The sequence below is a fragment of the Cajanus cajan genome, chromosome 10 (genome assembly GCF_000230855.2).
Source record: "Cajanus cajan strain Asha chromosome 10, NIPB_CcT2T_4, whole genome shotgun sequence".
Classification (NCBI taxonomy): Eukaryota; Viridiplantae; Streptophyta; class Magnoliopsida; order Fabales; family Fabaceae; genus Cajanus; species Cajanus cajan.
In genome coordinates, this window is record NC_138526.1 from 47162748 (window position 1) to 47188814 (window position 26067).

Consider the following 26067-nt stretch of genomic DNA (forward strand, 5'->3'; position numbering starts at 1 on the left):
TTCTATTTTTATTTAATGGCCCAATATGAATTTTTCTCAACAAAAAAAGAAAGAAATGAGATTATTGCGGTAAACAAATATGTTAAATGTAAGTGTTCCTCTCGAAATTTCTCTTGTTATATCAGAAATTCGGAATATACAGCGCCATAATTAATTTTTTCTGATACACTGCTCGACTCTAAAATCCTTCCCCTCTCTCTCTCTCTCTCCCTCTCTCTCTCTCTCAAAATTCGCCTTCTTCAATCGATTCATGAAGGTTGTTTACTGTTACTGTTTGGTTTTATTCGTTATATGTATATACTTGTATTACTCTAGTTTTTTTAACCTTGTGAACTCTCCATTACGTTGCTGTGTGATCACCGTCTCTGCAATTCTGTAAATTAGGGTTGGTTTGAATAATTTGTGGCGAGTGTGCAGCGATATTTGCATTGGTTTGAAATTCTGATTTTCCATTGAAAGGTGAAACCCTCCGAATTTGTTAGCATTCCGTTCTGTTTGATTTGGCTGCATTTTAATCAATCTTCCTAATATCAGTCAGAATGCGCGTTCCGTTTTTCAAGGCACTCGAAATTTCTGGAAATTTTTAAGCAATAAATTTCGTATGCTTGCTTGATTTGCCATGGGATGATTGGAAGCGGTCATGCAATATCTATATTTTTATGCGTGACGTTTTTATTCTTACATGTTCGTATTCCGCTTGTTTCTTTTTTATCTTGTTCGTTTTTCAATCTGCATTTGCAAGGGTTATTGTATCTGTGTTGGTTGGGATAATCTGTCTTATGGAGATTGATATATTCCTTACAAGTCGACAGTTACTCACTTATTTTAGTTGCGTTAGTTTTTGAGATAAGTGTTTTTCCCTTGTACTACCTGAGCAAACAGAGGTTTTTTTTATTTTATTTTCAATTGGTGGATAATGGTTGAATTCTGTTGATGCATATTTCTGGTGCCTGTGTCTTAACACAGGTCAATATTATTGCTTCATTTGTTTTCCACAATTCCGTCTTGAATATTGATAAATAGCTGAGTTTCATTTGATAATATCCTTTTTATTGTCCTTCTCAATTGGTACTGTGCAGGGTACTTCATATCTTCATGAAGTTTGCCACATGCCGAATGACATTTGTGGATTGTGTGATAGTTTCTGTGTCTCTATACTGATCTAAAGTATTATTCTGTAGGTCACACACAATGTTCCGATAAACAAATGGCAAATAGTACTCGGTCTAGTCACAGGGCTAAGGATGAAGGAAATAATAATGGGAGGGTGACGCAAAATGGTGAGAAAGGAAAAGTCAAATCACATTCTAATGTATCAGATACAGCTAGTCTCAGAAGGTCTCCTAGAGAGACATCATCAAAGAAGATAAGTCCTGGTGGACCTAGCCCTTTAAGTATTTGTAAGTCTGGGCGTCCTGTAAAGAGAGCACCATTGACTCCTGCTGTTAATAGTAAATCTGAAAGGGTAAAAAAGAAGAAGAAGATGCCAAGTCCTACGAGAAGATCCGGAAGAACTAGGAGTCACTCTTCCGCAGGGTCATTGAGTTCAAACCCTAAGCCAAAAAAAGAGAAGAGTGTGAGACAGTTGTCATTTGAAGCTGAGGAAGTAAATGAAAATGAAGAACATGATCTGCGAACACCCCAGGATAAAATAAAGAGAATGACTGTTCAGATGTATCGGTCATTCTTTCCATCACTGAAGAAAGGTAATAGTGAGTTGTCTAATGTCATTATTACTTCCACAATTTTGTTTTCCTTTATTGAGCCATGAGTTTTGTTACATATCTAAATGTAATAAAAGGCAGTGCTAATTTGATGATTAACATTATGTGCACTGCCATGTAATAAAAAAATTAGTTAAAGGTGCTGGTAATGCTAGGCCTTTCTATAAGTCTCTTGTTGGCTTTTTTGTTTTCATCAAAATGAAGATAAGTCAAACTTTTATCAAGTGAGGCATGCTAATTATTATTAGGTTTTATTTATATTAATATATTATTTTTAATTACTTGACTAAAAAGATTGTGTTGCAGAGGCTAATAGGATTGATAAGTCAAATCAAGGTGGCAACAATGGTGGAGGCAAGATTGATGAGTGCTCTAAAGGGAGTCGTTCTGATTGCAAAGAGGTCTCCAAGAATGGTGTGCTATCATCTGAAGATGGAAAATCAAAAGAGATGAGAGTTGATTCTGGGTTGAGTGAGCCTGTGAAAGATCTGGTTGAAAATACTGTGACTCTAGGTTCATTGGCACCATCTAATGCCACTAACTCCGAGATTGGTTTGGCACCTGAAAGCATTCTTCCTGATTGTTGCAGAGAGGAAGCATTAAAGATGTTAGCATCAAGCAATTCCATATTGGATGAAGATTTAATCAGGAACAGTGTGGGGGATGATAAAGGACAAAAATCAATACCTCCTAAGAGGAAGGGAACCACTGTTGATGTGGATTTGGATGTTTCTGCCACATTGGCGAAGGATGACAACTGCAACTTGAATCTTGATGGTAGCCCATCAAGGCTAGGTGTCAATACTATGGGGATTGACAGGCCATCTAATGCGGCAATTTATGAGACTGGTTTGGTACCTGAAACGGTTCAGCCTGATGGTTGCAGAAAAGAAACATTAAAGATGTTACCATCAAGCAATTCCATATTGGATGAAGACTTAATCAGGAACAGTGTTGGGCATGATAGTAATGGTGAAAAATTAGTACCTTCCAAGAGAAAGGGAATCACAGTGGACACAGAATCAGGTGTCTCTGCCATGTTGGCTAAGGGTGACAACTGCAACCTGATTCCTGATGGTAGTAGCCCTTCTCAGCCAGGTGGCTATATTATGGGGATGGACGGTCCATGTTCCAAACGAATGAGGTACTTTTTACTTGTTGGAAAATGGTGGGAAACAATGTCATATATTTCATTATTCTTGACTTAGTATGACACATCTCTGTTATTATATTATTTTCTAGAGTATTTTCAAATTCATGATTGATGAATCATAATCATATAACACCTCTCTTTTATTATATTATTCATATGACACATTGTGCTTGATATTTCATGTTAAGCATTTATAGAATAAAATTGTAGCAAGGATAAAAGAGATAGCTATGAGTTGAACAGTGAGAGGGATTTAAGAATCTGTTAGAATTCCATTATGTTCAAAGTACATGATATTAGAATTTATATGACATAGCTGTATGACTAACTGCTGACTCAGCATATAGTTATGACATGTAACAGAATCCCAAAGAAAACCCAAAAAACTAATTCTGTTACAGTTGTACATTAGTTGTGTAATTTTAGAGAAGAAAATGATCTATATTTTTGCAAATTGGTTAGAATTACGCTAGAGAATTATATAGGCAAGGATGACTAGAAGAACTCCTGACCAACATGCTTACTAAATAAATATAAAGATAAGATAGTAAGAAAATAAAGGAGAATCAAATCCGAGCTTAATAATCTAATGTTGATCTTAACTAAATCTCCTATAATAACAAGAATTAAACCAAATCAGATTAAATCTGATTTCGATATTAACTACCTAAATTTAAATTTTAATAAAAGTACATTCAGCTATCAATACCCCCCTCAAGTTGGTGCATTACTGCATTGATGTCCAACATGCCCAACTTGCTGACCAAGAATTCAAAAATAGGTCTAAATAGTCATTTTTTACGAATATTTGCCACTTGTGGTGATGTAGGAGCAAACATCAGGGAAATTTGGCCTGCATCAACATTCTCTTTTATAAAATGTCTGTGAATTTCTGTTTGATTTGATCATGTTGAATTTGATTGTGGGAAATACCAATTGCAACCTTATTATCACAGTACAATTTCATTGGTAGAGTCATAGGAAGTTGTAACTCTTCTAGAATCCTTTTAAGACAAAATTTCACAAACTCCTGCCATTGCCCTATATTCAATCTCTGCACTACAAGCCACTACTTTGTGTTTTTTGCTTCTCCAAGTAACCAAAAATTTCTATAACAAATGTACAATAGCTAGATGTTGACTTTTGGTCAGTAATGCATCCAGTCCAGTCCACATCCCTAACACTTCAATGCTTTACTGCCTAGTTTTCTCAAAAAATAGTCCTCTTCCTAGAGGCTAGAGCACTTTTTAAATGCATCAATTTTTTACACTGCCTCAATGCATTATTCATGCAGTGAGTGCATTAATTGACTCACTAAACTTATTGCAAAGATTATGTTTGGTCGGGTATGTGATAAATAAATTAATCTTATCTCTAATCTTTGTATTGAAGCTGCCTATGCTGCTCTTGCTAATATTGCAATGCATATACTCTGTCTTACTCCTACATAAAATCTTCTCTTGATTCATCTATCATGACTATATTATTTGCAAAAAACATGCTATTAGGAATAATTATTTTTTGTATGCCCTTGAAAAGCACGTCCAAGTCTAGATTGAACAAGGACGGACTAGGACAAATTGACTATTTGGTGAAAAAAGTGGTGGATGCGTGATTTTCCTGGTTGAAGACTGAATTATGTGGACAAGCCATGGCTTAGATCCACTACAAGCTCATGATACCATGATAGATTTGCAACAAGGATAAAAGAGATTGCTGAGAGAAAGAGAGAAAAGAGAGTTGACACAGAGAAATTTGAAAATCTTTTAGAATAGCATTATGTTCAAAGCATAGTGATATTAGAATTTTGTATGAAATAGCTGCTGACTCAGCAGATAATTATAAGAGGTAATAGAATTCTAACTGAAAACTGGATAACTAAATCTGTTATAGCTGTACTAGTTGAAATTACAAATGCATGTGAAATGCATCGAGTATATCTCTAATAAGCATTTTTCGTCCTTTTAGATTGTGTAGTCAAACATGTTGGTTTTGGATGGTGTTGGGTTTTTTAACCAATTACCTCAAGTCTGATTTCTCCTTCGCCACAAGTCATCTGCAGCTCTAAAGTGTTCCTTTGGTTTCTATTCCCCAAACCCTTGCTAATTCTACATTTGATTGCAGAAATATGTAAAAGCATGTGGATGTAATCATTTGCAGGAATTGTATCATCTGCACCTTGTATTTGTTGACCACTGCATGATGATTTACTTGCATTTTGGTGTATTAGGTTTCAGGCCTAATTAATTTGTTTTCTTTGCAGGTTGGATTATAATGCTACTGTCAGGGAGTCTTGTAATCCTTCTGCAACTGAGGTTGGTTGGATTTATTTATTCCTCTTTGTTAGTATCATGCACGTGATGTGATTCGGTGACTCAAGTAGTTAGCTTCTATAAGAAGTTATCTGCAACTAAATCAGTCAGCTTCAGTTAGAAGTTAGGATCATAACATAACCAGTTAGTTTTTTGAAGGGTGTTAGGCAGTTATCGGTAACAATGTTTTTTAAAAGTAGACTGGTCAGCAAAATCGCTCAGAGGTCTAATTAGTAGATTACTAATTAAATTGCATGATCTGGTCTCTATTGAATTTTTTAAAAAAATATTCATGTCACATATATTTCATACTTCAATAAAATTCATATTATTTCTTAAAAAAACTCAAAGATTATAGTTAATATAATACTAATAGAACAATAGTTAATCACCTATACACTGCCAGTGTAAAGAAACTTTACACTGGCAATCAATTATATCCTTTAATTGTGCCATGTCACTATAAACACATTTACTTTTAACAGTGATATGACACAATTAAAAGATATATTGGTTGCGAGTGTAAAAAAACTTTACACTGACAGTGTATAGGTGATTAACTCATAGAACAATCAAATTATAGACAAGTTAAACTTCATAAATTAATATATAATTGAATGTAATTTTAAATTTAAATTATACTATATAAACTATTTAAATTAGTTATATAATAATATAATATATTGGTTTAGTGGTCACTAATATGTTAAACAATACAATGTCTCCCAACCTCCCAGGACCGGCCTGAGGGTTGGAAAAAGAGGCAGCTGCCATGGGCCCATCATTGGTGGAGTCCAAAAATAGAAATACCGTTCCAATTTTTCAAACAAGAAAAATACCTCTTTTATGTTAGTTTCTTAATTAAGGAGTGCTAGTAACACATTCTTTAACACACTCCTCTTAACATAGCTAATCTTATTGGTTATAACTTATAGATGACTACAAAATCAGGAGAAAGAGTCAATAAATAGGATGGAAGACTCACTAAATTTTGTGTTTTTCAATTAATTTCAACCAATTAAAGTGTGTTAGAGAGTGTATTGCTAGCATTTATCTCTTTAGTTTTGTCTCTTGTTCAATTTTTAATTAGTTAACCACAAATTCTAATTAACTGATTAAACATTTATTTTTTCTAAAACATTAAAGAAACTTTTTATCATTTTCTAAATTTGTGATAACAAATATAATTTTTTTCTATATAAAAAGACATAAAACATAAGAGGATTATATTTTTCACATACCAAATTATAAGGGGCACTCATGATAAATTGTGTGTTTTGTTCTTTAGCTGATGCATAACACAAAAATTTTAGAAAACGTATTTTGTTGATGATAAAAGATAGCATAAGAGTTTTTCAAAAGAAAAAAGTTTTAATACATATTTTTATAGATTTGTTAAAATCTTGTTCACATCGTGTAAATTATTTATTTATTTATTGAAATTACATGTTTATTTTTTGTATAATACATATTTAACTTTGGAAATACTTATAAATAAGGGGTCTTTATCTATTATATTGCCTTGGGCCCACAAAATGTTAGGAACAATCCTAATGTCTCCATGCATGAATTAATATATATATATATATATATATATATATATATAATTAAATACTTAAATTATAAATTTTAAATTAAAGACATAATAATAAAATAAGTTGCACACATGCTAATTAAGCTTGTGGTTTGGTTATTGAACCTCTAAATAACCAAATGCATGTGGGTTTGATTCCTTCCCACTTTTCATCTTTTTATTATTACTGTATTTTTATAAAAAAACAGATGATATGATTCACCATCGTGTTGGTTGCACTTCACGAAAATCAAGAAAGTCCTGGAAAATCGTCCAGTTGACCCCGGGTTTACACTGGGTCAGTGACATCTCTGATTCAATTACAGGCTTGGACTGGTCATACCACTGGTTTCTGGTCAAACCACTCTGAGCCGGTTTTTAAAAGCAAAAGTAAATTAAAAATAATAGAATATCAACTTAAATAGTTAAATATCAAAACAATAATATCATAATTCATTAAGTCTCATAAATATAATTGGTTAAAACACAACAAAAATGTTGAAAGACAGCAAGAGACGTTTTACAAATAAAATTTTAATCATCCTTCTCATCCTCATAATTCACCTCATCTTCCTCTATGTAATATAATTGATTAAAATACAAAAAAAATGTTGAAAGACAACAAGACATGTTTTATTAATTTAATTTTAATCATCCTTCTCATCCTCATAAATCATAATTCACCTCATCTTCCTCTATGTAATTTTTGATGTTAGAACAAAATGGGAACTCAAACTGGACCCAACAAATGAAGGAGATGAGGTTAGATGAAGGAGAAGAATAAAAGATAAAGAATGGGAACTCAAATTGAACAAAATAGATGAAGATTCGTTGAACAAATGAGGAGGAAGTAGAAAAAAAAAGAAAGGAATAAAAAAACTAAAAAAAAGAACCTATCTTGAACCTCACTCCAAAGTTCGCTGGAGTGAGGGGCTACTGTGGTTCAAGTTGCCAGAGTTGAACAAAGATTCAGAGAACCCTAGGGTAGCAACAACCTTCGGGGTAGGGAGCAATAGTGTTTTGTGTTCAAAGCAAAATTGTTTCTTTTTTTTTTTTTAAATGGGTTGGGCCTAGGTCAGAAACCTCACTCCAAAGTTCGCTGGAGTGAGGAGCTACTATGGTTCAAGTCACCAAAGTTGAATGAAGGTTCAGAGAACCCTAGGGCAGCAACAACGTTCGGGGTTGGGAGCAATAGTGTTTCATGTTCAAAGTAGATTTGTTTCTTTTTTTTTTTTAAAATGGGTTAGGCCTAGGTTAAAAACCCTAAAATGTATTTTTAATAAAAAACTGTGATATCTGCCGTGACTGCCATAAACCTTTATGGCATGATGGCCATGGCGGATATGGTGGATGCTGCCATAAAATGCCAAATAATGGATGGGAAATGGCAATTTTCCAGGAGACCGCTCCGCGATTCCATCATAGTGGTTATTTGATAACATTGTGTATATTCATATATGTGTGTGTGTGGGTGTGGGTAAGTCTTTGATCGATTTGTATTTTTCATCAGCTTCAAGATGGAGAATGTATATATGCAAACTTGCCGCAGAAGGATTCTCAAGTCAACAATGAAAACGAAGCCAGTTTAATAAATAATTCTGATATTCAACCGAAGGAGAGGTTGTCAAGTCATACTGCACAAGGATGCAAGTCTGACTCCTTTAGGTTTGTTGAGTATTGGGTTCCTGTACAAATATCTAATGTGCAGCTCGAGCAGTATTGTGATATTTTACTTTCCAATGCTTCAATTCTTCGCTCATCATCAAAGGTTGATAGTGGGGAGGCTGTTCGAGATGTTCTTATTTCAATTCGAAAGGTTAGGTTGTACTTTTTGAATATGTTGCATGCATGATATGAGATCAAAGACAATATAAAGTTGGTTTAGTTTTATAATCTAGATGTTTTATGCTGCAATATTTGGTTGCACCATCTTAATTAATTTGCATTTATTATTAGATATTTAGTGGTAAACTGTTAATAATTCCTTACTATTGAGTAAATATTTACTATTCAATTATAGCATATATCAAATAAAATCAATCGGATACATGCTTGATTAAATAATAATGAGAAATAGATTTGATTTTAAATTGAATCTACTTTAAAGTGTAAAATCTTGTTCTGTATATGCTATGATGCTTGATTTAGTGTTTCTATTTGAAAATTAAAATGAATTTGATTAACAAACATGTACTTTTTATAGTTGATTTGTTGTTGCTCTACTTTTTTAAATTTACTTCAAGCTATCAAGTGATTGTTAATTTTTTTAACCGTTAGTTTTCTTGTGGTATCTCTTGACAGTGTTGTAGTCTTCCCTATCTTGTTGATCCCAAACTGAAAGATTCTCTTAGAAGGGGTCTTGAACCAATTGAATATCTGGATTTTGAAATAAAATCAAGTGGCAAGGTGCAACTTCTTGATTCAATGCTCAAAGAGTTGAGAGAAAATGCTTCAAGGGTGCTCATTCTTTTTCAGGTACATGTTTTGCAGACTCTCTTCTCAATACATCATTGCATCATCATCTATTAGTTTCTTTAGCTCCATAGTTATCAATCCCAAATCACAGTGAGGAGAGGTCAACCTCAAAAATGCATGGCAGATGATTATACATATAGAATAATTAATTTATATTATATGTATATAAATGTTCAAATTTAGACACATTCATAATTTAGTGGGCTGAGAAAGAGAACATTGGAATAAAGTACAAAAGATTGCATTGATAGATAAAAATGGAACATGTTAGATACATGAACAGAGACAAAAAGGAGTTGGAAAAAAGTATGAAGGTTTGTGAGTGAAGAGCAGAGTGAACAGAGATATGGATGCTCCAAAGCAGTGGGTCTGTTGGACAATACTGGGGTTGGCTGGAAACAATGTGGTGAGCTTGGCCAGGTGGCAGGTGTGAGAATTGAAACATAAGCTGAGTTCACAATTTTGTAGAATTGAAGTAACAGAGAGAGAGATAGAGTTGAAACTTGAAAGTGAGGAGAGACATTATGAATATTCGATTTAGAGAGTATTCAAGGGAGGAACCTGAAAGTGGATTTCCTGTAATCTGGATCTGAACCCCAGTTAGCATCGGCGAATGCTGTACGAGAGAAGGGTTATGATGCTGGTCTGAGACTCTAAGAAGAAGGCCAAGATGAAGAGACCCCTTTACTGCAGTCCAATTAGTGTCAAGAGGCTGAGAGAGGAATTGACTGGCTTTATTTACTGCATAACTAATTTTTGGTCTAATAATAGTTGCATACTATAGAGCACCCACTATATAGCTATAGAAGGAAGCATTAGAGAAATAATCAGCATCATGCTTGCTAAGTTTAACATTGGCTACCATAGGGGTTGAAATCCCTTTTGCATCAAACATTTTGGCTTTAGAAAACAGATCACCAGTGTACTTGGACTGTATGAGAAAAGGAATTGCATTGATTGAAAAAGATAATACAGGAGAGGTATTATCTACATATATAAACCTAACGGACTTAACTAACTCAAGAGTTAGTTAGTCAACAACAGTAACTAACCTAAAGATAATAGCAAAATACAATCAGAAAATATATTTGGATACACGTAAATAAGACAGCAAATAAAAGTATTTATTATCCTATATTCTCTTCTCTAATACACCCCCTACAAGCTCAAGGGGGATGAAACAAAGTAGATGGATCAGTAACATTGAGGTTGGAGCGAAGAAGAAGAAACCGCTTGGGAGACAGGGCCTTGGTCAGAACATCTGCAAATTGATGTTGGGCAGGTATATGCGAAACATTGAGGGACTTGTTGAGTACTTTTTCACGAACAAAATAGATATCAAGCTCCATATGCTTGGATCTGGAGTGTAGAACAAGATTGTGTGAGAGTGCAACAGTACTTTGATTGTCACAAAGTACAGTAGGAGTATTTAGAGGAACCTTTAATTCCTTCAGCAGTGACTGAATCCACAAAACTTCAGTTATAGCTTGAGCTAAGGCTCTATATTCAGCTTCAGTGCTGGATCTGGCAACAAGTAGTTGTTTCTTGGACCACCAAGACACAAGATTAGGACCAAGATAGATGCACGCTGCTGAAGTTGATCTTCGGTCATTTGGATCAGACGCCCAATCAGCATCAGTGAAAGCAGTGAGATTGAAGGGATCAATGTGCTTTGCAGGCGAGAACACAAGTCCATGACCGACAGTTCCTTTGAGATATCTAAGAATTCGTTTGACAACTTTCCAATGCTCTTTCCATGGGAGAGCACATGAACTGGCTTACCTTATTAACACTGAAGGCAATTTCAGGTCTTGTAATTGTAGCATACTGCAATGCACCAACTACAGACCTATATAAGGTAGGATCATCAAATGGAGTTCCTTCTTTAGCAAGTTGTTGTCTGCCAATCATGGGAGTGGAGATGCTTTTGGAGTCTTCCATTTTGACTTTAGTAAGAAGGTCAGTAATATACTTGGCCTGGGAAAGGAGCAATTTTCCCTGAGAGAGAGACTTGACTTCAATACCTAAGAAGTAGTCCAAAGCACCAAGATCTTTGAGAGAAAAAATATCGTTGAGTTGGGTAACAAATTTTTGCAGCATGGATGGGGAATTTCCAGTGAGAATGATGTCGTCTACATAGACAAGCATGAAAATAGTGACAGTAGAGGTGGAGAAGATGAACAAACTGGGATCACACTTGCTTTTGCTGAAACCAAGCTTGAGTAAAACAGATGTAAGTTTGTCAAACCAGGCTCGAGGAGCCTGTTTCAGTCCATAAAGAGATTTGTGCAATTTACAGACAAGATTTTTATTGGCAGAATCTGTAAAACCAGGAGGCTGAGACATGTAGATGTCTTCCTCAAGCATGCCATTGAGGAAGGCATTATTAATGTCAAGTTGTCGAAGAGACCACTGAAAGGATACAACAAGAGAGAGAACAGTACGAATGGTAACTGGTTTTACAACAGGAGAGAAGGTTTCAGAAAAGTCCAGACCTTATATTTATTGATAGAACCATCAGGATTTTCCTTGACACGAAAAACCCATTTGCACCCAATGGGTTTTCTGCCACTAGGTAGGGTAGTTAGGCTCCAGGTGTTGTTGGTGTGTAAGGCTGTAATTTCAGCTTGCATGGCAGCACGCCAATTAGGATAAGCCAAAGCAGTTTTGACTGTCTTAGGCACAACATGCGACAGAAGAAGTGTGGGATTTCGTCTGGGTTGAACAATTCCATTTTTGGAGCGTGTAAGCATTGGATGAACATTAAGTGGTCTGGCTGGTTCTGAAGCTTCAGTCAAGGCAGTAGAGGTAGAGGAGGAGCTGTGTGATGTGATAGGTGAAGGAAGTTGAGGGTCAGCAGACTGAGTGTATGGGAGACCATCACCAGATGAAGCAGAGCTCTCAGGTAGAGTGGGTTGAGATGGGTTGGTAAGAGACGGAATGGTGGAGACAGAAGTGCAAGGATCAGATGAGGTAGATTGGGGAACAAAGAGGTCATTGTAGGGGAATCTGTCTTCATTAAACACTACATCTTTGCTGATGTAGATACGGCCAGACTTGCTTAGGCATTTGTAGCCTTTGTGAGTAGGAGAGTAACCTAAGAAGAGACACTCCTCTGACCGAGGTTGAATTTTGTGCTGGTTGTAGGGTCTGAGTAGAGGAAAATAGGAGCAGCCAAAGATTTTTAGAAACTGATAGTCAGGGTCTTTGTGATGGATGAGTTTGTAGGGTGAGTTGTGATCAATAGACGAAGAGGGAAGTCGATTAATGAGGTACACAGCGGTCAGAAATGCATGATCCCAGAACTTGAGGGGTAACGAAGCATGATGAAGCATGGCCAAGCCAAGTTCAACAATATGACGATGGCGCCTTTCAACCATGCCATTTTGATGATGAGTGTACGGACAGGTCAGTCGATGCAGTATGTCTTCTTGTTGCAAAAACGGAACTAACGGACGAAACTCACCACCACCACCATCAGTTTGAACCGCCTTAAGTGGAGCTTGAAATTGTTTCTCAGCAAGGGCTTTGAAATTCAGAAAGTGAGTGTAAACATCGGACTTCCGATGAAGCAGATAAATCCAAACATATCTAGTGCAAGCATCAACACACGTTAAAAAGTACAAATAACCACAGCTGGAATCTAATGATGCAGGTCCCCAAACATCAAGAAAAACGAGTTCAAGAGGTTTAGAATAAACGGTGGTAGAGGATTTAGAGGGAAATTTATGAGATTTGGCCACACAACACGAATCACAAAAGTTGGAAATTTTATTAATATGAGGAATCCGAATATTACACAAATGTAGAGCTTTGATTAGTGCATCATGATGAGGATGCCCTAACCGTAAATGCCATTGTTTGTAAGTATGAGAAACACCATTTTTACATTGTTTAGAAAGAAAAATACAAGGTGCAGAATTAGTAAAGTGTTTGGGTATGCTGCTAGAGTGGGATTTATTCGTTTCAAAAATTGGCTGAAAATGATAGAGACCATCTTCACCAAGCTTGCCCTCAAGAAGAGTCTCGTTCAAATCATGTGATTTGACAAAGCATGAATGAGGATAGAATACAAAGTAGACATTATTATCTTTGGCAAACTTAGATACACTGATTAGATTTTTTGTTAAAGTAGGAACAAGTAATAAGTCTTTCAGGCAGAAAACAGTGGAGGGATGAATGGGGGACCTAAACACATTAGAACCAATTGAAGCTATAGATGTACCTTGGCCATTGGCCATAGCAATGTGCTCGGTTCCTGTAAACTGGGCACTTTGAAAGAGATGTTGAGGATCTGGAGTGGCATGATGAGATGCGCCAGAGTCTGGAATCCAAACTGTGGCAGTGTTTAGGGTAGGCGCCGCATTTGGAGCAGAGGAAGTGGAACTAGAGTAGCCTTGCTGAGTAGGTTGTGACGTGGGAAGATGGAATCCAGGTGGTGAAGGATAGTAGCCAGAGGGAATAGACCCAAAGGATCCACCGATGGTGGGGGGCGGCCACGAAGGTTGACCAGAGAGGCCAAGCATGTTTGCGGTGCCAAACTGTGGAACAGTGCCAGTGTGAGGAGGATAGACAGACCCAAAGCCAAAGGTAGGGTAGGGAGCAAGCATTGGAGTGAAGCGTTGATAACACGTGGAGGCTTCATGACCACGTTTATGACAGATTTGACATTGAACCGAAGCACCACGATTCCTGCCACCACGACGACCACGACCACCACGACCACCATCGTGGTTCTGATTAGGAAAATTCTGAAGCGTGTTAGGCTGAGTGTGAGCGAGATGAGATTGTTGAAAGGAAAAATTAGCGTTCTGAGTCACTTGAGGAACAGGGACAGGCTGAGCAAGATTGATTGTTACAGGTTCTTGGAGAGTGGCGATTTTGGTTTGATCAAGTCGAGCCTCTTGAGCAAGAATTACGTGCTCAAGTTCTGCAGGGGAAAATGTGTCATCCCTGCTAGCAAAGGCAGTGACAGTGGAGATGAGTGAGTCGTATTCGGGTGGCAAACCACCAATGATGCATTCAGCATGCTCACGAGGTGAAACAGGACTGCCAATCGAAGCTAGCATTTCAATAATGGTGCTAATGCGGAGTAAGTACTCGGAGCATGAACGTGTCCCTTTCTTGATGGTGCGGAGTTCAAGACGCAGTTGAGCAGCTTTAACCTTGGTGAGCGAGTGGAAATGTTGGAAAACAAGATCCCAAATCTGATAGGAGTGCCGACAGGAGACGACACGAGCCTGTATAGATTCAGAGAGGGTTGAAAGCAGCCAAGAAAAGAGTAGCGAATCCTTGTGGTCCCAAACAGTATACTCAGGATTGACATTGTTGGAGTCACGATCTTCAGCAGTCAAGAATTTGAGTGGAATTTTTGGATTAACCACGAAACGTTCGAGGTCATGAGCGCGGATCACAGCAGTGACCTGTTGTTGCCAGGTCATGAAATTTTTGTCATCCAATTTGCATGTAACAGATTGGGAAAAAGTGTGTGACGCGGAATGGTCAGAGGAAGCGGAAGCCATTGAATCACGGAGGCAAGAGACGACAAGATGGAAGAAGTCACACGATGAAGAGAGTGTGAACGAATGACAAAAACAGGACCGAACGCGCAAGCAAGATCAGCGTCGAGGCGCGACGAAACAAAACGCGCGAGCAAGAACAGCGACGAGGCGCGATGAAACGCGCGAGCAAGAATAGCAAGATCAACGAAGCAAGATCAGCGACAAGGCGCGGCGAAAAACGCGCGAGCAACAACAGCGAGGAGATTTCGCGCAGCAACAGAGGCGCGAGCAATTAGCAGGATACGACGGAGAGGTGGGTTGAGAAACGGAACGAACCGTGCTCACGATGATACCATATGAGAAAAGGAATTGCATTGATTGAAAAAGATAATACAAGAGAGGTATTATCTACATATATAAACCTAACGGACTTAACTAACTCAAGAGTTAGTTAGTCAACAACAATAACTAACCTAAAGATAATAGCAAAATACAATCAGAAAATATATTTGGATACACGTAAATAAGACAGCAAATAAAAGTATTTATTATCCTATATTCTCTTCTCTAATAGACTGGGAAAAGTAACAAGCCATCCTTCATATGACGAAATTCAATTTTGATAAAGTAATGTAATATCTAAATTCCCAAGCTTTTTTAGGGCAAATTGATCATCGAGTAATGGAGTAAGGTGATAGGCAAATTGATCATCCTTTTGTAGTCATCAAGTTTGGTTTTGACTTGCCATTGTCCTAGATTTAAGGAATAAAAGCGATTGGGAGTTAAAATATGGATCAATAGAAAATGGAAAATGATATTGATACTAAACAGAATTAAAGGAAAAAACGGAACAGATAAGGGCAAGTAAAGAAAGATGGTGACAAAACTGAATTAAAAAATAAGAGGGAAAAACTGAATAAAAAATTGTGAACAAGAGGTTGAGAAAGATAATTTTTTTAAAAAAAAAATACAGAGACATATCCAATAGTGATAATTGGAGTTTAGGATGTTGATATGGAAACCATGGGTGGCAGGTGGAACAAGAATAGAAAAAGGACACACTGGTGACCAAAACAAGACTAGTAGCAAGGTTGGATGATGTCAAGAAGGTGGTGGGGTGCACATATGGACATATTAAGCTGAATTTGGTGGTAGAGCTTGGTGGGGTGCCTTGTCGGTGGCTTAAGTTATTGATGGAGGCATTGCCTTGGACAGTGGAGAGCTATTGAGAGTGGGCTAGTGGTTGAGTCAGTGTAGCCCAATGAATTGGACCATGAGTGTCCATGATTGCGAAAGGAAGAAAAGATTCTAATTGTTGCTCTTGATAGCAAGTTGAGACCAAAGAATGATGCTAGACATAACTTTATGGATAACAATGACATTTATATACAAGTACGAGAGAATCAATCTATAAATTTAGGTGTTAGAACCAAGAATTAGAATCAATCATTCTAGGGAAATAATGGAAAGAGAGCTGAATTTCTCTAATAAACAAATGTTTAATACACCCTGATTATACCAAACATCTTGACAATATTTCCATAATATCTCAACACATTATCATTCTCTGATTAGAGATAGAGTGATATATGGTGATTTATATATATATATAATATTATATATATATATATATATATTATATTTTGGTATGTTCATAATTTTCAATTGGTCAATTTTTCATCTGTTTTCTTTAGTTATTAAAGTTGTTTTTGGATTGTATGAGTAAGGGCTATTAGATAAGTTTGTTAACAAGATTTTATTGAATGATCTCACTAAGGCTTGGAGGTCATTTTTTTTCTTCTGGTTAGGTCTGTTTTAGCTGTTTCCTTTAATTTTCTCCCTTGCATGTGTGCATGTTAGTAAATGAGACTATGATGTCCCTTTTTCTCTTATATGTCATCATTCACTTGAGGGAAGGTAGTTCATTGAGTCGTGTTAATTTATTACTGAATTTACAGTCTATTGGAGGTTATGGAAAGATTTCAATAGGAGATTATTTGGATGATCTACTGCTACAAAGATTTGGTTCAGATTCATATGAAAGGATTGATAAATGTCTTTCAGCTTCCCAGAAGCAAGCCGTGATGAAGAAATTTAACGATAAGAACAACAGGCGTTTTGTCATTTTGTTGGAAACAAGTGCTTGCCTTCCAAGCATTAAATTGTCATCAGTTGACACAATTATTATATTTGATAGTGATTGGAACCCAATGAATGATATAAGATCCCTTCAGAAAATAAAACTTGATTCACCGTTTGAATTGATAAAAATATTCCGTTTATACTCATCTTTCACAGTTGAAGAAAAAGCCTTAATCCTTGCTAAGCAATATAAGACACTTGACATCCATTTTCAAAATATAAACTGGAGTACCAGTCATATGCTGTTGATGTGGGGTGCTTCTTGTCTATTTGATGAACTGAAAGTTTTTCATGATGGTGAAACTTCTTCATCAAATGTGAAATCCTTGTTTGGACAATCACTTTTGAAAGAAGTAATGCATGAATTCTCATCCATACTATCTCGGGCTGGAGGACATATTGAGTCAAGCAACTGTTCAAATTTATTGAAAGTACAGCAAAATGGGTCAACGTACTCAGCAATTTTTTCTCTGCATGGCGAGCTGAAATTTAGGGTACTGGATGAAGAGTCACCCCGATTTTTTTGGGCAAAACTTTTGGAGGGAAAACAGTTTCGGTGGAAGTACTTAAATAGTTCATGTCAACGGAGCAGGAAGAAAGTTTGTCATTTTGACGGTTCAGTCAGAGGGCCTGATCTCTTAAGTGAAGGAGCAGCAGCAAAGAAGCGCAGGAAAGTGAGCAACAATATATTGGATCAGTCTTCAAAAGCTGAGAGTGAAAAGTTATCCACTGGAATCAAGGCAGGTTAGTGGTCACATTTGTTACTTTTATTTTATTACAGCCTTTCATTGTTCAATGAAGTTGACAAGTAGTAAGAATTATTATAACTTTGGAAACTGTTACATACTTTTGCAGGAACATCCGAAGATTTAGTGGGTAATGTCTATCAATTCTTGCTTAGTTCAATTACTTGTGTTGCCAATCCATTCCATGTTATTTTTTGTCCTTACTCAATCTGTTTGCTTGATCAAATGTCAGATAGATCTCAAGGAAATAATATTGAATCTGAGCAAAAAAGTAGACAACATGATGAGCAGAGGAGTTTACATCTTTTGCTGAAGCCAGAGATCACAAAGCTTTGTCACATTTTTCATCTTCCTGTATGCGACATGTTTTTTCTTTGTTATGTTTCATCTTCCAGTAGATTTTGTATCCTTGTGATTTTGACTCAGAAAATTAATTTTTCCATGAATTCTTAAAATTCAACCCTGCATTTCACCAAGGATTGATTTGCCATAAATCTGACCTAATCTGAATTGTTATTCTGGTGATGTCTTTGTGTAATGCAGGATAACGTCAAGAGCATGATCTATAATTTTCTTGAATATGTTATGAACAATCACCATGTCAATAGGGAACCATTGCAAATATTGCAGGCTTTTCAAATATCCCTGGTCAGAATATTTTCTTGATTTTTTTTCTATTTCATTCTTGTTCCCTCCTTTGTTGCCCTTATCCTTTGCTGTTGGGCATAGGTTTTATTATTATTTTTTTTTAAGAAAATTGGTTGTTTTTATAGTCTGGGATATATGTTTTGTGAGTTAACAATCTTGGCTTATTTTTCCTCTCCTGCAATAACATTTTGTGGTATATGACTAATTTGTTAATCTTGGAATTGTGTATCTTGTCTTACATCTCAGTCTTGTAAACTTTTACATGATTGCCTGAGTCATCTACACTTGTCAAAATTGAAGAAAATGGTTCCTGGACTTGGTAAACTTCAAGTCTTATAGTTTGAGTCTTGTCAATTAGGAAAACATGTTAGATCTTATTTTCCAAAGAGAATTGAAACAAGATGTAATTATGTTTTTTCCACCATTCACTCGGATATTTGGAGTCCAAGTCATGTCACATCTTTTGGGTTTAGATACTTTGTTACATTTATTGATGAATATTCTCAATGTATTTAGGTCTATTTAATGAAAGATCGATCTAAAATTTTTCCTATTTGTGTCCTTTTTTAATGAAATTAAGAATCAGTTTGGAAAAAAAATCAAAATTCTCAGGAGTGATAATGCTAAAAAATATTTTTCTTTAGACTTCATCTTTTTTCTAAACTCACTTGGTATTTTACATCAATCTACCCTTCCTCACCCCACAACAAAATGATATAGTAGAAAGAAAAAAATAAACATCTAGTTGAGATTGTGGATACCTTATTGCTGGGTGTCAATGTTCTCATGCATCATTGGGGTGATGCAATTCTTACTGCTTGTTTTCTAATAAATAGATTGCCATCCTCCTCTTTTCAAAATAAATTCCACACTCAATCCCTCTCAAGAGTCTCTTAACCAAGACATAGATCCAAGTCATCCTCCAACTACTAGTCCACCTGGGTCATCTCCACCACCTCTCATTACTTACCAATGAAGATCTCAAAGAGTTGGTATAACATCACAAGGCAAGCCATTTGCTTCATGTCCTTCACCTTCAGTTGGCCCTACAATAGTTCCAACACATAAAGATTCTAGTTGGCCATTTGCACTTTGGAAAGGCATTCAATCTACTTGAAATCATGGTAGTAAGTATCGTAGGAATCGCGATTCGTATCGTACGATACGATACGATTCCGTGCTTCAGCGATTCGAATCGCATGGTGTATCGTTTTTGATCCTGAATCGTTTCCGAATCGTTTGTATCGGGTTTAGAATCGGAAAATCGCGATTCTGGAATGTCTCGCACGATTCTGGGAAGAAACGGGTCGCGTCCGAAACCGAGTCGGGTCATGCGCGACCCGGTTCTGAAAACCCTAAAAAAATGATTTTTTTTAAATAAAAAAAGACGAAACTGAGACAGAAAATGCCGATACCCATTCCTGTACATGACCCACTTAGTGGGTTTCACTTTTAGTGGTCCCTTTGTCTCGTCCAGGTTCGTAGCTTCGTTTGGGTTGCTGTTTGGGTGGCTATATTGCTGATTAGAGTAGCAAACAGTCCCTTGTATATGCATATATTTAACAACAACAATGATTTTTTTGGAGGCTTTGTTGTTGAACTGTGCAGTCATTTCTTTTGGCTTTGAGACTGTTATTATTTTTATAATTCTATCTTTGTTTGTATTTTGAAGCTTATATATTACTATATATTTATGTATGACTTCATTTTGTCTGTTTCTTTATATTAAAATGTGCTTAGAGTGCTTTTATATGTCTTGTATGCATATATATACACTATGTTTTTATTGATCATGAATCTTACGATTCACGATACGATTCGATTCACGATTCAAAAAATAAGCTTTCCGATACATTATGTGTATCTCGATTCAACTACCATGCTTGAAATCCCCATCCTTGTTTTTTGAGATATCATGGGTTTCTCCTTCATATTGTTCATTTGTTTCATCTTGGTCTTCCATTACCATTCCTGAAAATATCAATGAAGCACTATCTCATCCTAAATGGAGACAAGCCATGGTTCTTGAGATGTAGTACCTCTTCCACTTGGGAAGAAGAATGTTTGCTGCAAATCGGTCTATGCCATTAAAGTTGGGCCTAATGGTGAACTTGATCGTCTTAAGGCCTGATTGGTGGCTAAAGGATATACTCAAATATATGGGCTTGATTATTGTGATACCTTTTTCCCCTTGGCCAAAATCACTATTGTTCGGTTGTTTCTTGCTATGGCTGTCATTCGTCATTGGCCCCTCGATTAGTTAGACATTAAAAATGCCTTTCTACATGGTATTTCAGAGGAAGAGATCTACATGGAGCAACCTTTTGGAATCGTTGCTCAAGGGGAGTGTGAATTAGTTTGTAAATTGCATCGGTCTCTTTATGGGCTCAAACCAAGGTTGTCAAACTTGAGAGCCTACGCAAACTCGTGGAGCTTCTATAGAATCGACTCATAGACTAGTAAGAGTCTACCTAATATTAAAAGATATTAAAATAACACAATCAGCAGCACCTATAAATCGGAACAGAAGGGATGGAAAAAGTTTGAATAAAATAGCATAAACACAATAGCAATAGCATGGATGAAGGAGTAAACACAAAGGAAATGAAGCACCTTTCCAACGAGTGTGTTCTCAACCTGGCAAAGGTGAATGAACGATGCTGGATGAGCAGGAAAACATGTGGACGAACAGCTCGTCGAAAATTGCAGGGACAATGCCGGAAGCTGCAAGGACGGCGTCGGACGACAGAATGAAGCCCGAAGTTGTTGTGGGAGCTCGAACAGAGGCAGATCGGAAAATGTGGAGGGAGGGAGAGTGTGGTTTTCGTATGCAGAAAGTGAGAGGTCGAAGAAAATAAAGAGGAGGCTAGAAACCCTCTTTGAAACGACGTCGTTTTGGGCATTTAGGGGGGAAAAATTAACCTGAAGCTGACTCGTGGACTCGCCCATAGACTCGCGATTTTGAGCGATTCTACCCAAGTCCTGCCAAGTCTGCTTGAGTCTACCAAAAAACAATTCCAGAAGCGAGTTAACCAGTTTTCCTACCCTGGATTCGTAAACTCGTACGATTCTCTGAGTTAACTCGTGAGTTTGACAACCATGGTTAGGACCACTTCTACTATACATTCTCATTAGGAATGAACATTTGAAAAAGTAGGGTATTGATAACCTCAACTATGCAGCATCAGCTAAGTTTAGCATAATGTTTTTGCTGCCAATGGTACTAGTTGGTAGGTTTGTATGCCAAGTTTAGCAATTGGTTAATTTTGTCTTGTAGATTTGCTAATTGCTTCTCTCGAACAAAAGGACCAAATTACAATGTCTAAAACAATCAATTTTAAATTTGAGGAACCAAAAATAAATTGACCTTATTTGTTGGGACTAAAAACATATTTAAGCCTTATAGTTATCAGTATGTGAAGTAGTCTTGTGAATTTGTTTGCAGGGCTTCTGTTTCCCTCCTCATAAATGCATGTATTTGCCTAATTGTGTTCAGTATGTATTAACCGATACGGTTGTTCTTTTATTGTGCAAATTTCAGTGTTGGACTGTAGCTTCTTTGTTAAAGCACAAACTTGACCACAAGACTTCTATTGAGGATGCAGAACGAGATTTGAACTTTAAGTGTAAGAAAGAAGAGGTGGACTACATTTATTCTATGTTGCGTTGTCTGAAGAAAATATTTTTGTATCGTACAGGAAATTATAATGATACTGGTTCTCCAAAAGTTTCTGAACCATTGAACAGGCCTTATTCCTGTCCAAGAGTAGCACGGGAGGTTGAATTGTTCAAAAAAGATATGTCCAGAAGTATTAAAGAAATTCGGAAGAAGTGCGAAAAGTATCTGAAGAAACTACAACTTTCACAAGAGGAAGAGAAACAAAGGTTGAGAGCAGTTATTGAGGAAGAAAAGGCTAAATTTGAGGGAAGTTACAAAATACAGTCTGCTGTTATTCGATCCTGCTCTCCCAATGATGTTATGAGAATGGAAAGACTGAGGCTTTTAAATATTGAATATGGAAAGGGAATTGAAGAACTAAAATACCACCATGAAACATGTCTGAGGGATCTTGAGGACAAGCAATTAGCTGAATTAAGGAAGTTTCAAGATAGGGAGGCCATTTGGGTAGATGATGTGAAATCTTGGGCACAAAATGAATTGTCAAACATAGCTGATTCAAAGGAACATGGGACTGGGGTTGAATCCTTGCAGACTTGTGATCAAGTACAGCCTCAGAATGTACTAAAGAATCATTTTGCAGAAGGAAAGCATCGTGATGATAGGGTTGAAGCCATGGCAGAGACTGTCACTGATAATTCACCTTTATCTGATAAAAGACTTGCGAACAGGGCGACATTAAGTTTGTTGGATAGAGAGGAACTTTTGAGACTGCATGGGGTTGTCAATGTTGATCGTCTAGTAAGTTGTACTGCTGTGCAGCCTTCATCCGTGGAGCAAAAATCCGATGGAGGGAAAGTAAATGAATTTTCAGATAAAGAATTGAGACTGAGTAATTGTCCAGATAACAATATCCTTTCGAGTCCACGGCTTGATGGTGTCCCATCAAGCATACTTGATGGCTATATTCCAGTTGAGGTGCAAGAAACTAGTAATGAAGTGGGCACTGACTCTTTATTAAACAGAGAGGTACCTGTGGAAACACCTGGTATGGTCAATTTTACTGATTGTCCACTAGATGTCCCAGATTTAGATAGAGTTTTATCTCCGAGGGCTTGTCAAGCTGATAGTTCAATTGATGGTACAATTTCGATTTCAAATCCAGTTTTGGAGCAACAAACTGCTAATGGAGTCCCTTTGGTGGATAAAATGACTCCATCAGACCAGCTGGAAGGAACACCTAAAACCATGACAGAATTGTCCCAGGAGACTCCAGTATCTAGATCATTTAATGTGACGAATCCTCCAGAACATGTGCAGCAATTATCTGTAGAGATCTCTCCTGACCATGGGGAAATGCAGCATTCTTCCGAACAACATGAACTGATATCTAGTGCAGTTGATGTTGTACCAGCCAAGCAATCCAATAAGGTTTCACTGATCGAGAAGCCTTTAGAGCAGGTGCAACAGTTACCATCTGCAGAGCTCCCTTCCCATCTGAATTCAACTAATTTTCCGTTGGTAACTGAAGTTGAACATCAGCCAATTGTGGTTCCAAATCAAGATGAGCAACCTGACTCAAATTTGGTACTTGATTCTCATTCACATGAAGTTGTTGTGCACGCTGCCACAAATCCTGACCCTGATATTGTTACACCTAGTGAAGTAAGAACACAATCTTCAGACACTATAAATTTGTCAACTCCTTTGGCTATCAATTGTCAACACATGCAAGCAGAAATTCATTCAGCTTCCAGAATGCAGCCACATTTGAGCTATGATCCTCTCAAAAATGAATTGGATAGAATTCGAAACATGACAGAACAAACAATGAAATACTATGAAGATATGGTTAGTTTCTGTTTTACTTATATTTCATTGCTGAAATGATTTTTAGGTTTCATCTTTTGTGATTACTATAATATTATTCCTGCTGGTGCAGAAATTGCGGTTGAAAACTGATTTTGAAAAGGAATTAGAGGGACTCCGCAGGAAGTATGATACTAAATTTCAAGGAATTGAAGTTGAATTTAAACAAACAAAGACGACACTGGATACAAGTCTTAATGTAGTTCAGATGAATAGTTTATTGGCAGATGCTTTTAGATCTAAATGCTCAACTCTTAAAGCATCTTGTACATCTGCAATGCTGCAAGGTATGCTCAACTCTTAAAATTTAATATTTCTTTTATTGCCCTGAGTTGTGTTAAGAAAATCTAATCTCACTTCAGTTCCACTCCCCCGATGTTTCTGATAGTTATAGTGGTTTTCCTTGCCAACTACTATTCTCTTGACTGATCAAATTTTAACCCAAGCCTGAGTTGGCCAATGCTGTGCAGATTTTGCAGAGTTGTTATTTATCCTCCTCTTTGTGTAGGCCAATATTAAACCTTCATCCACCGCCTGCCCACAAAACAGAAAAAAATCTGCACAAAATAATTTGGATGGACCACTGCCACTGCAGTACAGGCGGGGGCAGGGTTTTCCTTCATTTGGTGTTGGCACCTGCTGTTTTCATTTTTCATAGGCTAGCTAAACTATAGTTATGTAATTTTTTAAAGAAAAAAAACGTCAGTATGAAGCTAATGAATGCTATATGATGATTGTATCTGCAGTTTTTTTTTTTGTCTGGATTATTTTAATGTCGGGAAAAGGTGACAAGTTTATGTGCATTGTTTATGTATTCTACTCATTAGCAGACTTACATATACCTAACTGGATTCTTCCATTGCAGCACTGGGTATTGAGTTTTTGAGTCTTTCCTAACCACTATTTTAATGCCAGATTCAAGTTCCGCACAGCGGCCTTCAAGGCAACAGAGTGCTAGGTTACCCTCCCCGGTTGCTGGTCCATCTTCCTGTGGGCCCACCACAATGGGCAACCCTCAGCATATGGTACCACCTATACGGTCTGGTTACAGTACTTCAGGAAATTTCACCAGTGCTTCTACAAGATTGCCGATTATCAGCAACATCTCATTGCCAGTAGCAAATCTTCAAGCTGGCGGTGTCATACGTGCCCCTGCACCACATCTCCAGCCTTATAGACCATGACATAGCTTTTTCTTCTCTTCTCTCCCTAGTTCGGAGATTCTTGCATGAATTTTGGTGCCCAAATATTGTGGTGCTGATGCTGATGCTGATGCAACTAGTTTTTGGTTTTTTTCAACGCTTTGTTATGATTATTGATGTATTAAAATGTATATATGTAATTAATTGTCTGCCTAATTTTTTTGGCATGGAATGAATCATGAATGGCTGGCGGTTAATACGAGGTATGGTGAATTCGTGAACTGACTAATTCTTGAAACGATTAGCAGATTAATAGTATGCAACTGAACTGAAATTACCAGAGGTTGTGAAATCGAAACATCTAAAATATCTGAAAAATAAAATTCCTTTTTAAGTTGAAAATCAGATTTTAATTTATTATATCCTTGTGGGGCTTCTTAAACATCACTTGGATCACTAATTAGGAAGATAGCAATGGTTGAGATTTACTTAGACACATAACATTAATACTTGAAGGGGAAAAGAGATAAATGAAAAAAGTTTTTCTTTAAGTTAAAATTAGCCTATACATAATTTGTAGAAGTGGATTATAAAACATTGTGATTTCTATTAAATTTTAATAACATGAGTGTGTTCAACGAATTATATTAAAGAATGTTTAGGTATCATTTCTATAAAAAAAAATGACATTCAAAAACAGGCCGTGTTAATTAGTGTTTTTTTTTTTACTCCATGAGTTCTTAAAACACTGGTTAAAAAGTTAACATATTTTTTTTTTATTGAAAACTAATTAAATTTACACGAGTGCTATTACACTTCTGAATAAAAGATTTTTACTTTCTGTGATTCCTTGGACACTTTTCAGTGTTTTCCATACAAAAATAACACTGAGTTTATTATATTAGAATGAATTCATAGTGTTAATGATTATAACCTCGCTAATTTCACTAACAAAATGATAACAACCAATGACGTGATTTTATTTTGGATTGCCTATACGGTAAAGAAGGAAAAACTTGATCCTAACTGTGATGATGTTAAGAAAATTCACATTATTTGGCATCAGAACTGACACTTTCTTTAATGGACTTTCCTTTTTATCGCAAATAATATTTAAAATGATTAGACCTTGATAGATTTCTATTCACCATTTCATTATTTAT

General features: G+C 36.6%; 1 protein-coding gene across 2 annotated transcripts; it reads left to right on the top strand.

The window, feature by feature from the left end:
- Nucleotides 1–25185, top strand: MOM (ATP-dependent helicase family protein). Of its 2 annotated transcripts, none has more exons than XM_083065506.1 (13): nucleotides 1–88; nucleotides 1182–1706; nucleotides 2031–2868; nucleotides 5141–5192; nucleotides 8273–8578; nucleotides 9064–9237; nucleotides 16697–17624; nucleotides 17736–17756; nucleotides 17859–17980; nucleotides 18170–18274; nucleotides 21816–23744; nucleotides 23836–24049; nucleotides 24678–25185. In XM_083065506.1, the coding sequence occupies exons 1-13, from the start codon at nucleotides 16–18 to the stop codon at nucleotides 24944–24946; spliced, it is 5556 nt and encodes a 1851-aa protein (XP_082921632.1). In that variant the 5' UTR covers nucleotides 1–15; the 3' UTR covers nucleotides 24947–25185. The 2 variants fall into 2 exon arrangements, with proteins under 2 accessions (XP_082921632.1, XP_020232594.1); XM_020377005.2 differs by lacking the exon at nucleotides 1–88 and adding an exon at nucleotides 103–256.
- Nucleotides 25186–26067: the final 882 nt, after the last annotated feature.

What these genes read in the sequence shown, in the direction of transcription:
- MOM (XM_083065506.1), top strand. Translation starts at nt 16, where the DNA reads ATGGCCCAATATGAATTTTTCTCAACAAAAAAAGAAAGAAATGAGATT. An exon ending in TTCTTATTTCAATTCGAAAG is followed by an intron (nt 8,579 to 9,063) that starts GTTAGGTTGTAC and finishes ATCTCTTGACAG; the next exon opens with TGTTGTAGTCTTCCCTATCT. An exon ending in TACATCTGCAATGCTGCAAG is followed by an intron (nt 24,050 to 24,677) that starts GTATGCTCAACT and finishes TTTTAATGCCAG; the next exon opens with ATTCAAGTTCCGCACAGCGG.